Source organism: Neomonachus schauinslandi, chromosome 7 (assembly GCF_002201575.2).
Source record: "Neomonachus schauinslandi chromosome 7, ASM220157v2, whole genome shotgun sequence".
NCBI classification, from domain to species: Eukaryota; Metazoa; Chordata; class Mammalia; order Carnivora; family Phocidae; genus Neomonachus; species Neomonachus schauinslandi.
The window spans coordinates 103,283,989-103,301,460 of record NC_058409.1 but is presented as its reverse complement, the minus strand read 5'-3'; the positions used below and the strand labels follow the sequence as shown (position 1 = coordinate 103,301,460).

Sequence of the window (17,472 nt, the reverse complement as noted above, 5' to 3'; positions counted from 1 at the left end):
AGCCCGCAACAAAGCTGCTGTGTTCTTTCATTCATTCATTCATTCATTCATTCATTCTATTCAACAAAGCATAAAATCTTGAAAAAGTTTTCATTCCTCATTTCCCTTACTCTCATGTCTTCCCTACCTCAACAAAAATCCCAATTCTCTGCTCCTAGAGGAAGGAAAAAAAAACCTATCAATGGCCCCAAACCTAATATTCTTTAAGTACAATTTACTCATGTTTTGAGGCAACAGATTGTAGTACTTGATTACAAATTGTTTGGAAGTTCTGGGACAAAAAGACTCAAATTTTATAATCTCAGAACTAGCTAGAGTTGTGTTATCCAATACAGTAGCCACTAGCCACATGTGGATGTTTAATGTTTAAACTAAACAATATTAAAAATTTCTGAGTCACACTAAGCCACACTGAATGAATGAACATTTCACATGTTCAATAGCTGTGTGTTAGACAGAACAGATAATAAAACATTTCCACCATTGCAGAAAGTCCTACTGGACAGAGCTGGTGGAGGTTATCATTTGTCTTTAGGTCATGACATTGTCCAAATCTTGTCCTCACTCTTGGCATCTATGACTCTGAAGCAGTGGATATCTTCTTGTACCTTTTAGGGTACTGTTCCTCTTCGCCAATTTGAGAGGTAAATATTCCATTTTTAATGTGACACAGAAAAGGACTCTTTTCTTACTAGAAAGTTAACCTCCATGAGTTGAAATTTTTAGTAGTGAAAGTAAAATGAATAACATGTATTTTCCTGTCATTAAAATTCCAATTAGGGGCGCCTGAGTGGCTCAGTCAATTAAGCGTCTGCATTCGGCTCAGGTCATGATCCCAGGGCCCTGGGATCGAGCCCCGCATCAGGCTCACTGCTCAGTGGAGAGCCTGCTTCTCCCTCTCCTTCTGCCTGCCACTCTGACTATCTGTGCTCTCTCTCTATCTCTCTGTCAAATAAATAAATAAAATCTTAAAAAAAAAATTCCAATTAAAAATGAGTACATTAGGGGACGCTGGGTGGCTCAGTTGGTTAAATGTCTGCCTTTGGCTCAGGTCATGATCTCGGGGTCCTAGGGTAGAGCCCCACGTTGGGCTCCCTGCTCAGTGGGGAGTCTGCTTGTCCCTCTCCCTCTGCCCGCCCCCGCCCCCGCTCATGCTCACTCTCTTGCGTGCTCTCTCTCTCTCAAATAAATAAAATCTTAAAAAAAAATGAGTACATTAAAAGGGAACCTGGGTGGCTCAGTTGGTTAAGCATTCGACTCTTGATCTCAGCTCAGGTCTCGATCTCAGGGTTGTAAGTTCAAGCCCTGCACTGGGCTCCACACTGGGCATGGAGCCTACTTAAAAACAAACAAAAAAAAACAAACAAAAAAACAGAGTACATGAAAAAAAACTGGTAAAATTCAAAGAAGATCTGTACTTTAGTTAGTAGTGTTGGACCAATGCCAATTTCCTGGTTTTGAAACTGTACTGTGGTTATGTAATAAGATGTTATCATTAAGGAGAGGTGGGTGAAAAGAACACAGGAACTCTGTACTATTTATGGAACCACTGGGGTGTCTTATATTATTTCAAAATAAGTTTTTAAAATCTCGATTATACATTTTTCATCTAATTTTTTACTCTTTCATATGCCAGAAAGATTTTTTTAATCACTTAAAAGTTAATATGAGAAATAAATATGCTGTCACATGGAGAGGTTTTTGTCCCGCTGTTTTAATTTAGCAATGGCTTACTAATAACATGGAATCTCAGACAAATAGTCTGAGCTGTGGAAATACACCCTGTGTCTGCAGAGCATTCAAATATCTGGATAAAAAGGACACTGATCTCCTAATCACCCAGATGTTTGCCTTTAAGTAATAAACACCTGAGGCCCCACTCTCGGCTCCCTACACCAGATGGGCCTGCTCTCAGTCATCCACCTCTGGGCGCATGGCTCACCTTGGACTCTGTGTGTATCTCCAGGTTGTGCATGACAACTACCTCCTGTATGTGTTTGCTCCAGACCGTGAGAGCCGGCAGCGCTGGGTTCTGGCCCTTAAAGAAGGTAATGACTCTCCTTGCCAATGGCCCCCTGAGATCCCTTGATCCTCTAGTGGGCTTGGGGTTCACAGTAAGATAAAGGGCAGCGGGTGGTCAAATACTTGCTTTTGGTGGTCGTGTTGGATTCCAGCTTTTCACCGTGGGCCCAAGGGGCAACAATCAGTACAGTGTAAGGTCAGCCAAATCCAGCCTACCACCTGTTTTCATAAGGCTCTGAGCTAAGGATTGTTTTTGTATTTTTAAATGGTCCCATTTTAAAGGATTAGGGAAGTACCTCCATAACATATCGATTTTGCCTGCTGGTGAGCAAAACCTAAAATATTTACTATCTGGCCCTTTCAGAAAAAGTTTGCCCACTCCTGGTCTAGTGTGAAGAATAAGAGGATGGGCCCTCGAGTTAGATGACCTGAGTTTGAATCCTGACTCTGCTACTTACTAGCCGTGTGTGCGAGGGCAACGTCCTCAGCTGCTCTGTGCTTCAGTTTCCCCATCTATAAAAAAGGAAAGAAGGAGGGAACGATAATAATAGTACCTGCCTCCAGGATTGCTGCGAGGAAAGCCCTTGGAACTAGCCTGGCCCAGAGTCGGCACCCGATAAATGTTAGCTAGCTTTAAAGGTTTTCAGATCAGCAGGAAGGGTATTTCTTAGGCTTGCCTCCCTGACAGCATCATTAGAAGCAGCACAGTGTTTGGGTATACGTGAGAGGTGCAGCCAGGCTGCTAAGGTGAAAATCCCAGCTCTGCCAATTATTAGTCTGTGACCTGGGGCAAGTTCCTCGACCTTCCAGGGTCTCCATTTCCTTAGCTATAAATTCTGACTAATAACAATCAGTCACACGGTTATTGTGAGAATTAAACGTGTTAAGACATGTCAGACACTTAGAACCATACCCAAAGAAAGCACTCAATCGGTGGTACTGTTATTTTGCCCAAAGCCTTGGGTTTACAGGAGAACTGGGTTCAGATATTAATCTGTCTCTAAGTAGCTATAAGGATGAAGAGTAAGTAAACCATTTAGAATCTTGGGAGCCATGATGCCTTTACCTGAAAAATGAGAATAAAAATACAGTTCTTATCTTCTTCCAAGGTCGTTGTCTCAAATGGGGTATGAACGGGCCAATGCTGGGTAAGCTGGAAAATGCTCTCAAGTCATGGAGCTCGGTATAAGCATTAAAGTAAAAAGTTATCAAAAGGGCTCCAACTGTGTCCATTGGCTATTCTCCCTCTGCGTAGGGCTTTACTCACAGGATGTTAGAGCTGGAAGGAACATTTGAGATGGCTTATCTAGATCTCCACTTCTTATACTTCTTTTCTTCAGCAGGAGAACCTTTTTTTTATTTTCCTACCAAAATCTCACTTTAAAGCCACAAATCTAGAACGGATAAAAGCAAAATTCCTGTGGTTGAAGGTGGGAGAGATGAAGGGGCCGGAAACCCTCCCACTCAGTCTTCCCAGTGCCCCTTGGGCGCTTTTGTGGGGCCCACTGATCCAGTCTAGGATCAGAGGGTGTGTTGAGGCTCAGATGAGGGTGTTGTCCAACCTAGGGACATACAATTAACGCAAGGCCAGACAAGAACCCAGATCTGGTAATGCCTAAATCCAACATGTACTATTCACTCAAGCTTATGCAGGGTCCAATCTCAGGGAATTGTGAAGTTGGTAGCCCTTGATAGACTGACCTGAAAATAATTCTTCTACTGGTGCTAATCTCTTTCAGAAACAAGGAATAATAACAGTTTGGTGCCCATGTATCATCCTAATTTCTGGATGGATGGGAGATGGAGGTGCTGTGCTCAGCTGGAGAAGCTTGCAGTGGGCTGTGCCCAGTACGATCCAACAAAGAATGGTAAGAGACTGGGAATTCCCCTTTCTTCTTTGCAAAATGACTGACCTCTCTAATCGTAGGAAGTAAAAGCTCACATCTTCCCATCATCAGGGGTGTCATGGATTGAATACAAAATTTTGCATTTTTAGAACTTTCAGAAGGAAATCATCTGCCTCTACTACTTGCCTGTTGATATTTTTCATCTCAAACCTTATGCCTTTGTAGCTCCTTGCTACTAAAAGTGTCATCCTTGGACCTGTACTGTCAACATCACCTGCGAGCTAGTTAGAAATATAAATTCTCCGGCCCCATCCCAGGTCTGCTGCCCTATCAAAATTTGCATTTTAACAGATTTCCTGGAGATTCGTGTGCATGGTAAAGTTTGGGAAGCACGGCCATAACCTTCAAGTTAGAAAATGTAAATGGCATGGTCGACTTAAGTCTTAAGTTGTAGAGACAGACTTAGAGATCCATAACATCATTTATTTATTACAGTGGTGTCACATCACACATATATTTAATTCCACTAGCTCAACTTTATCCTCTTGGAGGGGAAGAAAGCAAAACCAAAAACTGTTTATTGTACTCTGTGGCTTCTCTCTGCCTCCCCTTTAAACTCGCCATCAATCTCTATAATCTCAGAGAAAAGGAGGTCAGAGCCTAAATGCAAAATGAAAACAAAAGACAGTGTTTCTGGTTCTTGGAGGGCAAAGGCCCCGGAATGCGGGATTGGGGTGCGACCCACTTTTCCCTTCTGTGATTGCTCTGGGACCTGAACCTTCAATGAAGTGCAACTTCACTTGCATGCACTTTTACACATGGTGAGCTCCCATTCCCCACAGTCGTCTGGGGGAGATGGTGTGAGGTCACAGAAACAGGAGACCTTGAGCAGTTGGGTATGCTCAAGGTCACACAGTGAGGAAGTGCTCTGCAAAGCCATTGTTGAATAGGAATGATGGATCCTGTGAATTGTTTTGCTTCCATTCCCCTCTCCTCTCAACCTCTCTTACCCTAGCCACATTTTTTCATTTGTCAGTTTCTTTTTTGCACTAAAACAGAATACCTCACATTGACAACCCAAGGCGGATGTGCTAAATGTAACACATGTCTGGGTTTTCCGTGGCTTCCTGAGTCACAGCCCCTCTTAGTACCACTTTAAAAACTATTACTTCTCACCCTCCACCTTGGGAGAGAAAGTTTAAGGTTACCAGTCCCCTGGCCCAGAAGAACAATATATACCTGGTTTTAGAAGCGAATGATCTTCTGCATTACCCTATGGACCATATTCACAAAGGCTAGTATTTCATAAAAATGAAACAGAAGGTTTTATGTGGGTGAAATCCACCGTATTAACAAGATGGCATGGGCTTTCACTGGTGCATGAAAGCCCTTTCCAAAGCTAGAGGTCTGCTCTCCAAATTCCTGCCAGCACCTTTGTTGTGGGCCCTTGGACCAATCACTTGACCATCAAGAGCCCTAAAGTCCTCATTGCTCCAATGTTAGGGGAACTTTTAGGGGTCCTACCATGAAACAATCTCCAAGCCCCTTTCCAGTTCTGGAATTCCTTGAGTCTGTGTTTCCATTTTGCAGTTTTCACCATGCGTGTTGCAGCTGACCCTCTTGGTGCATAGTACTTCCCTCCACTGAGTGCTAGACACATGACTGAGGGTGATGAGCATCTGAATGACTCACCATCATGGCACTTGGAGATGGCTGCTCATGCTGAACTGCTCACCCCATGAACCCAGGGCCTAACTACTATACAGTCAGTCTCTTAGTGGTCCTACATTCATGTTTGCAACAATGGGCTTGTGGAAAGCTCTTAACACATCTGCTGGCACTTACTGAGCTCTCAACAAATGGTAATTATACCCACTAGTCTTTCTTATTTGTAGACAGAGGAATCTGAAGCTGAGATACAGCAGTGTGTGTGTGTATGTCTGGAAAGCAGCGGAGGTGGTTGGGTAAAAATGGACCCTGCTCTACCCAACCCACAGCGACACTCATTTCTGCAGCCAGAACTGGCTCTGATGTCATACAAACCAACTGCACCCAGAGGGAGAAGAAAGAAGGGAAGAGCAAGGCTAGAGGAAAAGATATACGTTGCAGAATGTTCAGGGTTGGAAGGGGCCCGAGGCCACACAGCTCATTCCCAGTGGAGCTGGGGAGAGAATGCCAGTCTCCTGGTACTCTGAGTTGAGTGCTAAATAGGATCCATGCTTCCAGTTACGTTTGTTTGCTTCTTCTCTGTTAATCACAAACCCAAGTCAACACCCCACCCTGCCCTGGCTTAAGGAGTTAGCACACGGGCTGGGTTCCCATGTCACTGTGTTGGTCTCCTCTTACCGCCTTCCTGAGAGATGCTGTCCCGGTCAGGAAGGGATCAACCTCATACGTGAGTCAATCTCATGCAGAGATGAGGAGCTCACCACCTACTTATGGAGCCTATTCCCATATTATCTCTAATTTTTAAATCATTCTTTGAACTGAGCAGAAGCTGATATGCGGCCTCCCATGCCACACCTACTCCCAGACATTCAACTTTGGTCTATTGATTCCAGGAATGACCTTTTCAGGGCCTCAAAGGAGAAATACCAAGAGACAGAGGAAGAGACAAAAGGAGGGAGAGAAAGAAGAGAGCAGGAAAGAAGGCATAGAGGAGAGGTGAAGAGAGGGAGCTGTGGAGACATAAACAGATAAACAGAGAGAGAGAGGTGCTAAGGGTGTTGTTTGGAGGAGGTAGCCAGAACACATGCTCAGAAGCATTAAGGTAACTAAAAGTAGATTCCAGCCCTCCCCAAAAATAACACAATGACCCCTCACCTCACCCACCTCCTCCCCAAGCCCATGGCTACCTCAGGAAGCTGAGTCACTGTTACCCTGAGTCACCAATTCCCACTCCGGGGTTTGGCAGGTGGTAGTGTTTGTGGAGGTCTCCCGGCCCACACGGAAGGACACAAGCCTAATGCCTCTGAAGCAACTTTTGGATTAGGCTTTAACTGGGAATACAGAATATTGACTTCTAGAAGTTTCTGGTATCTTCTAGAAAATAAAGTGGGGAACCAATAGGCTAAAAGAGATAAAACACAGGCTCTACAAGGCTGATTTTCGTTTCTCTGTGTCTCATCAGCTTCTTCTGGCCCTTTTCTTCTGTTGTTCACCTAAGGGCCCCTTTTCTCTGAAAAGCCCTCTGGCTGCTCACCTCCGGTTGGGCACATTCGGTTTCATGCTCATTTTCTTTTTCTGTTTTCCTCGTTTCAGCTTCAAAGAAGCCTCTTCCTCCTACTCCTGAAGACAACAGGGTAAGTAAGGGCTCGAGCTCTGGGCACGGTGGACACCCATCACTGCAGCTGCCTGACTGGCATGTCCCCTTTGCACTTTCCCCATCTGCCCAGATTTTTCAGATCCTGGGCAAATGCAGCAGGTTATAGTAATTCAGTTGAAATGAACACACTGGGTCTCTTGAACCTGAACTGTCTCATGGGTCTGTTTACATAAAAGGACTGCTCAGCTGCTAAGTCCTCAGTTTACTTTATTCATTCAACAAAAACTTATTGATAACAAACTGTGTATCCAGCCACCTGACCACTTTGGGGTATAATGACAGCTATCTATATAAAATAGTGTATTGTGGCACCTGGTTGGCTCAGATGGTTAAGCGTTTGCCTTCAGCTCAGGTTATGATCTCAGAAGCACTGGACGACAATGAAGCATCAGTACGACAATGGAACAAGCCTGGGACAAGTTGGGCTCCCTGCTCAGTGGGGAGTCTGCTTATCCCTCTCCCTCAGCCCACTCATGCTCTCTCTCTCTCTCTCTTTCTCAAATGAATAAATAAAATCTTTAAAAGGATAAGCCTGGGACAAGTCGGGCTCCCTGCTCAGTGGGGAGTCTGCTTGTCCCTCTCCCTCTGCCCACTCATGCTCTCTCTCTCTCTCTTTTTCAAATGAATAAATAATATCTTTTTAAAAAATAAAATAAAATTGTATAGTTACTCCACACCTTACTTTTGATATTATTTTATATTTTTCAAAGTACTTCCACACTTTTACTCTTTCAAAGATATACATATATATACATCTTTATATATTAAATATATATACACATATATATGAATGTACCTCCTTTCCTCATTGTCTGTTCTAGCCACTTCAGAGGGTTATAGTTTTATTCACATCTTAAAGCTTGGGAAATCAAGTCCCAAGAGAGATTTTGAGTCTTTTCCAAGGCCATTCAACAGCTTAGTAGTTAAGCTAGTAGGCAGCAGAGCTTCTGGAGTGGTGGTCTTTAACTCAAGTGGTGGTTCTCAAAGTGTGGTCCCTGGACGAGCAGTATCAGCATCACTTGGGAGCTGGTTAGAAATGCAATGTAAATTCTCAGGCCCCACCCCAGACCTACTGTATTCATAACTCTGGAAGAGGGTCTCAGCAATCTGCATTTTAATAAACCTCTAGGTGATTCTGGAGCACATTGAAGTAGGGAGAAAGACTGATCTAATATACTGACTTATAAGATTTAGGTGATACCAAGCCATCTCTGGGGAAGTCACCTCTGGCTTGCAGATGGTTTCCCCCATAGTCCCAACTATATAGGGTAGAGGTAGGATCTAGGCTCAGAGTATTATTATACATTATTATTATAAGCAGGTTTCTCACCACATGAATGTTTAATAGGACGTTCAAAAGTTGTACAGGATGTGGGATACTGCCGAGATTTTTTGCATTCTTGGTCCTCTCCCATTAAATGCTAGCAGCACACCTAAACCTTTCTGACGTTCAAAACATCCCCATAGATGTCCAAGATGCTCCCTATGGAAAGCTACCACCATGTTTTGAGAACCTTGCTCTTAGCTTTCTTTTCATAGGGATTGATCAATTAGTTGGGCCTATAATGGGATGAATACCATGATGTCATAGCCCTCTGCAATCTTCAGGTGCCCTTGAATATAAATCCTTCCTCCATTAGCTCTTGGGGTGAAAGCCTCAGTCCCATTGACTCTTATCTGCAGTACTCCAATACACCATCTCATGAGATCCACCGATATCTAGACTTCAAATCCTAAACTGGGCTCAGCTGGGATGACATACTACATCAGTACGACAAGCTTTTCTTTCTAGATCTCCAGGATTTTTATACCACCACATGCTTCAATGTGCTCATAGAAACTTTGGCTTCTCGGGGCACCTGGGTGGCTCAGTCGTTAAGCATCTGCCTTCGGCTCAGGTCATGGTCCCAGGGTCCTGGGTTCAAACCCCACATCGGGCACCCTGTTCAGTGGGAAGCCTGCTTCTCCCTCTCCCACTCACCCTGCTTATGTTCCCTCTCTCGCTGTGTCTCTCTCTGTCAAATAAATAAAATCTTTAAAAAAAGAAAAAGAAAAAGAAAGAAACTGGCTTCTCAACACCAAATCTCATCTCCACCAGTAATCTCAATCTCTTCCATATTTACTGTCTCACAAAATCTGCCAAACTATAGCAAGTGTGCCCTTCCTGAACTTCCACAATTGTTTGCTTTATCATCTCTTCTTCATGTCTTCAACATATCATCCTTAAAAAGGTACTGAGAAGTAGATTTAGGCAAGAGAGCCCCTAAAAGGAAGAAGGAAGTCCATGTGCTATCGTAGAGAGAGCATTAAGATTAATTCAAGGGTTAAGCTTAGCCGTATCTATTTCCCCATCTGGGCCTCTGTTTCCCCATTCTAAACAGAAGAATGGATTGAATGATCTCTCAGAGGCATTCCAGCTCCAGGAGTCTATGATCCTATGGATCTGGACAAACCTGCAAGTCAAATCAGAAAAGCATGTACTGAATAACTTAGCAGTGACTGCATCACTTTCATCGAGAATATGATGCTGCCAGTAGAGAGGCTGCAACATGTGACCAACAGACTTTTATGAAAAGCATGTAGCTGCTTGGAATTCACTGTGGTCAAAATTCAGCGCACAGAATGAGAGGGGCAAAGAATTCCAGGTACTGATTGTCTTTGTGTCATATTCAGCACTACAGTCTTAAGTCATAAAGAAAGCCAACTAGAGAAGGCAGGTGGTTTCAGCAAATACCCAATGGACTGTAGGAACTGGTGTATTGACCTGGCATAGAACCAGGAGCAAGTTATAATTTAGGGACTTGTTGACCTTGTTCTGCAGTTTACCTCCTTTCTATGTCATCGCTTGGTTTTGTTTTCTACCTCCTCCAGCGATCACTTCGGGAACATGAAGAAACCATTGTCATTGCCTTGTATGACTACCAAACAAACGATCCACAGGAGCTCATGCTACAACGCAATGAGGAGTACTACCTGCTGGACAGTTCCGAGATTCACTGGTGGAGAGTACAGGACAGGAATGGGTAAGGCATCTTTGTGGTTGCTGTCCCAGGGCTTGAGGGTAGGTGAGAATAGAGAAAACACTGGAATGATTTGTCCTGCCTCCATCAGCATGACCATTGTGCTGAGTTAGGAGAGGAGAGCAGAGGTAAAAGAAAGAGGAAGGCAGAAGTGGTTGAGGGGATCTTTCCACTTCTCAGAAGTGGTGGAGGTGGTCACTTGCTATGCTCGCTCCCCAACAAGCACTCCCAGCCCCCAAGCCCATCTAAAAATTCCCTGGGTTTTTTCACTAACATCCATAGAGTAGGAGATTGGCAGCTTGTTCTACAAGGAAGCACTATTGTTCTTGAGTGTTTAGATGAGACTGAAGGCACATCCCATTGTGAAGTGTCTATTTTCAGTGAAAAGAAAAAGCATGTGGAAATGGTACAGATTAGTAATTATATTAAGAAGCATCAGGAAGAAGATACTAAAGACTTAGCTACACTACCAGTCTTTGAACTAGCCATCTACATGATTCAGGGAGAAAGTTGAGTTGTGCTAATACCAGTTGCCCACTATGGGAGTTCTGAATGAAAAAAAAAAAAAATCTTATGAGCCCTTCTCTGATCTGAAATACAACAAAATTACTTTTGTTAACTTTCAGAATGCTCTGGGATATATATGACTTAGATACTAGTACTTAATTTTAAGGCATCAGATTCATATTGTTTTATAAGGCTTTAGTTTTTCCTTTTAATATGTCAGAGGTATTTACCCAAGCCCTGGAATATTCTCCAGAGTATGATTTCAATGATTGCATAAATCTAACACAAAAGTATACCATAACTGAGCAATTCCCTTGCTGGGTGCTCAGGTTATTTCCAATATATTGCAGATATTAACAACACTGCAATGAACATCCTTGTATACTAATATTACAGGTTTATACATTTTTAAAGCATGAGGTTATTACTGATTTAAAAATATAAAAAAGAAAAAGAAAAGACTCCATCACTGCAGTGTTGGATGGCCTAAATCGATGTTTTATTTAAAAAAAATAAAAATCCAACCTCCATTTGTCCCCATATCAATTCCAAAAGTAATCACTATTAACACTTTCTTATGTAACCCAAACAAAAAATTTATACATACACAAATGAATCCTTTCTTTTTCATTCACACAAAGGTGATTCATTCTGCTCTTCACCTTGCTTTTGACCTTTAGTAATATATCTTGGAGATCTTTTCATATCAGTGATACAAATTTATTTTTTAAATAATTGCATAGTTTTGGAAGGTGTGCTTGTATTATAAATATTTGAATGATCTTAAATGGTAGGATATTTAGTTTCCAAATTGTTTTCTTTGTTATTTTAAACAAAGCCACAATGAAGATCTCGTATTGCTCATGCTCATGTTTCTGGGCAATTTTTTGAAAAAAAATTGCAACATATATAATTTTAAAAATATATTTTTCTTTTGAAAAAATATTTATCTCATATTTCTAACTATGGAACTGTTGAGTCAGAGCATGTCTCAATTTAGGTAGATAATTCCCTCAGAAAGGTTGCCAAATTTACATTCCCACTACCCACCAACAGTGTGTGGGAGTGTCAACACTGGGTATCACGAACCTTAAAAAAAAAAAAAAAAGCTAATCTGATGAGTAAAAAAAGAGGCACACAAATATCTTTAGGGTTAAGGCTTTACTTTTTACATAGATCAAAACTTGCTTTGTCAAAGCGCCTTCTCTTTAAGTAGCCTTATTGACACCACCACAGGGAGAGTGAGGGAGGGGTGTAAAATATGGTGCGTTCAAGGACTGTGGTCTAGGAGCCAGTGTTGCTGGCTAGCTAGGAACAGACCCCAAAGCACCTCATGTGGAACCTCCCTCTCTAGCTGACTCGTGGAGGCAAGGGAGGCCTATCACATCACCTTCTCTTTGCCTATTATAAGGAGTCCCATATCAGAAGCAGACTGCCCGGTTCTACAAACACCAGAAGAACTTATTCAGAAATTCACTCCTCCAGTCAACTGACATTTATTTAGCACACCTAATGTGCCAGGAAATTTCTTCTCCTAGGTTTCACTTCCCCAAATGACAGTTTACCCTTTGTTCAGTGGCCTATGGAAATACTCAGCTCTGCACTTCAAAGGCCATCAAAGAGGACACCCTAGAATCTAATTGGTGTTTTGGGAATTTCCCCAGCGTGCTTTGTAATAATGCAGTATCGTGGAAAGTACACAAGATGGGGCGACAGAAGCCTTGGACTTTAGTATCAGCTGCTCTTGTTGTAGGTCTTTGGAAAAGTCACTTAAACTTTGGGCATCCATTTCCTTATCTATGAAACACAGATGATAATATCAGCTCCGTCTATCTTACAGGGTTGAGGGAATCAATGAGATGCTAAAAGTGAAAGGAGCTTTGTAAATTCTACATCCACATACAAATGAAGAGAATCACCATTTGTGATAATCATATTATCACATAATGTTATGTGGTTGGCATATTAGAACACAGTTATTCTATTTGAAAGTAAAAATTATATTTGACCTAGTACTGGAATTGCAAACATATGGTGTGGCAAAACCAGACAAAATCAAGTGGATTCCAAAAGACAGATATAAAAGAAATAGCAAATTTTAGAATAACTTGATTTCTGTCAATTGGCACAGACTGCCTTGAGCACCATATTAGGGATGATTCTGAAGCTGGGTGTTCAGTTCTCCAAAGGAAGCATGTCATGATTGACTAGCAATGTCAGCCATGGGCACAGGATATGAGACAATCTTCCCATATTTGGCATCCCCATTCTTGATTTCTTTACTCCTCAAAACAATTCTGTAAAATAGATTATGCATTCCTCATTAAACACCATCACCAGATTGAAAAATGGCCTTATTATATAAAAATTAAAATATGCTTTATGAAGTAAAGAGCAAGAAACTCTCAGGCATCTTTTTATAGATTGGCAGAGTTGGGAGGAATTTTATGTGGAATCTAGTTTAAGGCCCTCATTTTACAGAGAGGGAGCCAGAGGCCCAGAGAGTAAAAGAGACATTGTTTTCACCTTGTAGTATTAAATGCAATAATGAATGTGAACATGCTTTGCAAAATACAAGACCACATACAAATGTAAAGTATTTTGATGTGCTGATTAGTCTCCTTATCCATATGTCTTTGTTTATGCACAATTATGTATTCCTGCTCAAAAGAAGCTCCTACCTCTAAATCCAGCGTGACTCTATTCTTTTTTCTCATGTTTTACCATTTGTGTCTGAGGGAGTTCAACTAACAACAACAACATATTAGGGAGGTCTTGAATTAAAAGCTTATAATGCTGACTGGCAGTATGTTTTGGGACCTGTGGTTAGAAAGTGATTTTTTATATTTTAATTATTTTGGGTTCTTGACTATAAAATGGTAGCACTAAAGTGGAAAAAATACTGATTGTCACACCCCAAAGAAAATGTTTCCTTATAGAAAATAGAGACTGAACATTAATCTTTTTTCCACTAGAGGAAATTTCACAATGAGGAGAGCAACAAATAATGCTTTTTGACTGACATAGCCACTTCTTATTTATTATGGTTCACATTTTAGTGGTGAAATCTATTGCCTTTAACAGATGGCGGATTTTTGTTATTTTTAGCGACTCTTTTATTCTAAAACTTTAAAATGTCTTATCATGAATGCCAAATAATGTAAGACTCCCCCATCTTTAAATGACTTTTAATGGATTGAACCACCTCTAAAATGGAGATGTGAAAATTTGTCCTATAATAGTCTAAACATGAATTTCTCTTTTAACAGGCATGAAGGATATGTACCAAGCAGTTATCTGGTGGAAAAATCTCCAAATAGCCTGGAAACTTATGAGTAAGATATTTTCTTTGTTTTCTAAAAATATGGTCCTAAGGTCCTCCTTAGATTAGGAATAAATTATTGGTTGATTATAAAAGTACCAGGCATTTTTTTTTTCTTGTGCTTTGATCCCTAAGTAAACAGTAGAGGAACAATTTAAATAGAAGAAGGGGGCCTGTATATGTACTCACCTCCCCTTTTATCAAACAGATGACTCTAAGATATGCACATAGATTGTGGTAAAAGGAAAAGATTCTTCCGGGAATCTTGGTCTTACTTGAGAAGGAAGAAAACAGTATGAACACTGATCAAATACAAACTCACTTAAAACACGCTTTAAGGCAATACTTCCAATACCAAAATAGCAGACAAATAGGTATTAAATATCTGCTTGGCTTGTATTGTTTATTTCAAGTTGTCACTTAGAGAAGAGTTCACATGGATATAATTTTAATGGAACTACTTAATGTTTAATAAAATGCAATTGTAGTGGACAACGTACTCACCATGTACGTATGCTCCCCAGCTCAGCTGCTGGAGGGTCCAGAAACAATAGCCTCATAGCCACCACAACAGCTCTGTGTTCACAGATCTTCCTTTCTAAATAGCGCTTCCCACTAAAATAGAGTTCTTGAAAAAACGGCTTGGGGATTCAGAGTCGAGGCAGGGAAAGAACAGGATGAACTTGGAACACCTTGCACCAGAAAGTAAAGAAGTACTGCCCCCCAAAATATTTTAATGATGTGGACTTGTGAAAGGGCAAAGAAGCTTAAAATTGTTCCTTCTGGCCAAATATGTGACAATTTGAGTGTCAAAATAAGTAATGACAGTAATGGACTACAGTCCGTTGAGTAAAATAAGAATCGATAACAAGCAGATAGTTTGATAGGTAAGTAAGTAAGTAAATAAATATGGTAAATTCTTACCATAGAGTGCCAGCTAATGAATGTAGAAGGATGATCACATTTAAAAATCACCATTTGTAACTCAAAGTATCAACTAATTCAGGCAAGAAACATCAATAATGTCTAAACAGACATCCCAAGCCTCCTGATGTGATGCACCGAGAAGGACACAACATTACTTCTGGATATTCCTGCCCAGACATGCATAATCTGAGTTTCATCATGAGGAAATAATAGGCAAATCCATATTCTACAAAATAATTGGCCTGTGCTCTTCAAAAATGTTAATATTATAAAAGACACAAAAGGCTGAGAATTTGGTCCACATTGAAGGAGCTTAAGGAGATGAGTGTTGATTAAATGGACTAGTAATCCTGGATTGGATCTTGAGCCATTAAAAAAAAAACAAGGGCAACTGGGTGGTTCAGTCAGTTAAGCGTCTGGCTCTTAATTTCAGCTCAGGTCATGATTTCAGAGTTGTGAGATCAAGCCGTGTTTTGGGTTCCATGCTGGGCATAGAAACTGCTTAAGATTCTCTTTCTCCCTCTCCTTTTGCCCCTTCCCCCCACCTCTCTATCTCTCCCTCTCTAAAAAAAAAAAAAAAATGACAAAACACATCATTGGGACAACCGATGAAATTTGAATGAAGTCTGAAATTAGATAATAGTATTGCATCAATGTTAAATTTCCTGATTTTGGTAATTGTACCATTTTTATATAAGTATATAAATATATATTCTATTTCTTAGAAATACATACTGAAGGGGCTCCTGGGTGGCTCAGCCTTTAAGCGTCTGCCTTCGGCTCAGGTCGTGATCCCAGGGTCCTGGGATTGAGCTCCCTCTCCCTCTGCCTGCCGCTCCCCCTGCTTGTTCTCTCTCTCTCTCTCTCTGACAAATAAATAAAATCTTAAAAAAAAAAAAAAAGAAATACATATTGAAGTACTTAGGAGTAAAAGTCTATTCTCAAATGGTTTGGAAAATATATATATATATATTCAGAGGGAATGGTAAAGCAAATATGTAAAATGTCAGAAATTAGTTCATCTGGGTCAAGTGTATATGGGAGTTCTTTAATAGTATTTTATAACTTTTCTATACATTTGAAATTACTTAAAAACAAAAAATGTTTAAGTCCTCTCCAAATGTAAGATACCAGGGTTGAAGAATATTAGCTAATGAAGACTTCTGTTAACTCATTTGGGCTCTTATTAGTTCAAATGTGGTCAAGTTATTTGTTGCTGAAATTCTAATAGACTCTGTAGTGAAGAGCTACCATTTTCTGAAGAGTCTCTCAACCTGAGACTGGCTTTGATCAAGTATGTGTGAGTAGCCCCTCCCTCAGCTAACAGAAGAGTCATCAGTTCCAAGAATACTTGAGCTGCAATGAAACATGTAGGAAATATGCTTAAATAAAATCCTTTCATTTTTTTATAGTCAATGCCTTTAGGGAAAAAAATAGGCATTTATTTCAAATGATCATTAGGCTGGGAAGTTTTGTTTTTGCTTTTAATCAGAATCTCGTCATTTATGATAGAGGGAACAAACTCAAAATTCCAGCAGAGTATAAAGCACTAGAGAATGGTGGAGCCTGAGGCAAATAAAAAAGTGTATCCCCCCCCCCGAAGGTATTTTAGTTCATAAACAAAACAAAACACTAGACCATATAAGCAAAACAGTCTGTGAGCCCTATTTATTCTACATACTGTCAGTTTGCATTTTCAGATTATGGGATCACAGCTAGAGAATAAAATGACTCACAAGCAAACATCCAGACTTTATATATACTTCTGTATACTTCTATATATATATATAAGTATATATATATATATAAAATACCCAATATGATGATTTTTTATCCTTGAACTTAGTATTGTCTAGTTTCAGGTGACATCTGCATAAGAACTCAAAAATGTACCATCTGGGAGCATAATCATGGTTTGGTACATCCAATGATTGGCTTCAGGTCTCCTGCCCTGATTTGGGGGCATAACCTTGGGCGAGTTTCCTCACCAGGCTGGATCTCAGATCCCTTTCCCTTAAAATGAAGGGTCAGACAAGTTGAAGGAGGAACTCTAGCTGGCATTCCCTCTCCATTCCTGAACTCAGGGTAGACATCACTCTTAGATCGTGACACACTTACCTACTGAGCTCAGGTGCACAGCTTTAGGCAGCTACGACTAACTGACCAGAGCTTGCGCATGAGATGAAGCCTATTTGCCATCCCTCAGCTAGATGAGTTACAAGAGCCCACTGCGGTATAAAGTACCACTCAGTTGCATGATGTTCAAAAGTTCAGGTGGCTCCATTAATTCCCTTATTTGTAGCTACTTTCTAATAGCCCACACGAGTTTGATGAGTGATGTTCCTTCCCCACCCGGAACTTCTCTCCTCTGGGGTTTATACTTTCCTAAAACTGATTGTTAACTGATGATCTTTCTAACTCCTCTTATCTAATAAGTAGCCAGGGAAGCCAGGATGTGGCTCAAGTGTTACCAGCAACATTCAAAAACCTCACCTCTAAAAA

The 17,472-nt window shown here is 40.8% G+C and overlaps 1 protein-coding gene across 1 annotated transcript in view; it reads left to right on the top strand.

Moving 5' to 3' along the window:
* The window catches only part of ITK (IL2 inducible T cell kinase), a 61,043-nt gene that overhangs the window by 21,557 nt on the left and 22,014 nt on the right, over positions 1 to 17,472 (top strand). The window contains exons 3-7 of the mRNA XM_021697442.1: positions 1,967 to 2,048; positions 3,762 to 3,890; positions 7,131 to 7,171; positions 10,066 to 10,217; positions 13,991 to 14,056. Of these exons, the coding sequence (XP_021553117.1) occupies positions 1,967 to 2,048; positions 3,762 to 3,890; positions 7,131 to 7,171; positions 10,066 to 10,217; positions 13,991 to 14,056 (470 nt within the window). The remainder of the gene's footprint in view (positions 1 to 1,966; positions 2,049 to 3,761; positions 3,891 to 7,130; positions 7,172 to 10,065; positions 10,218 to 13,990; positions 14,057 to 17,472) is intronic.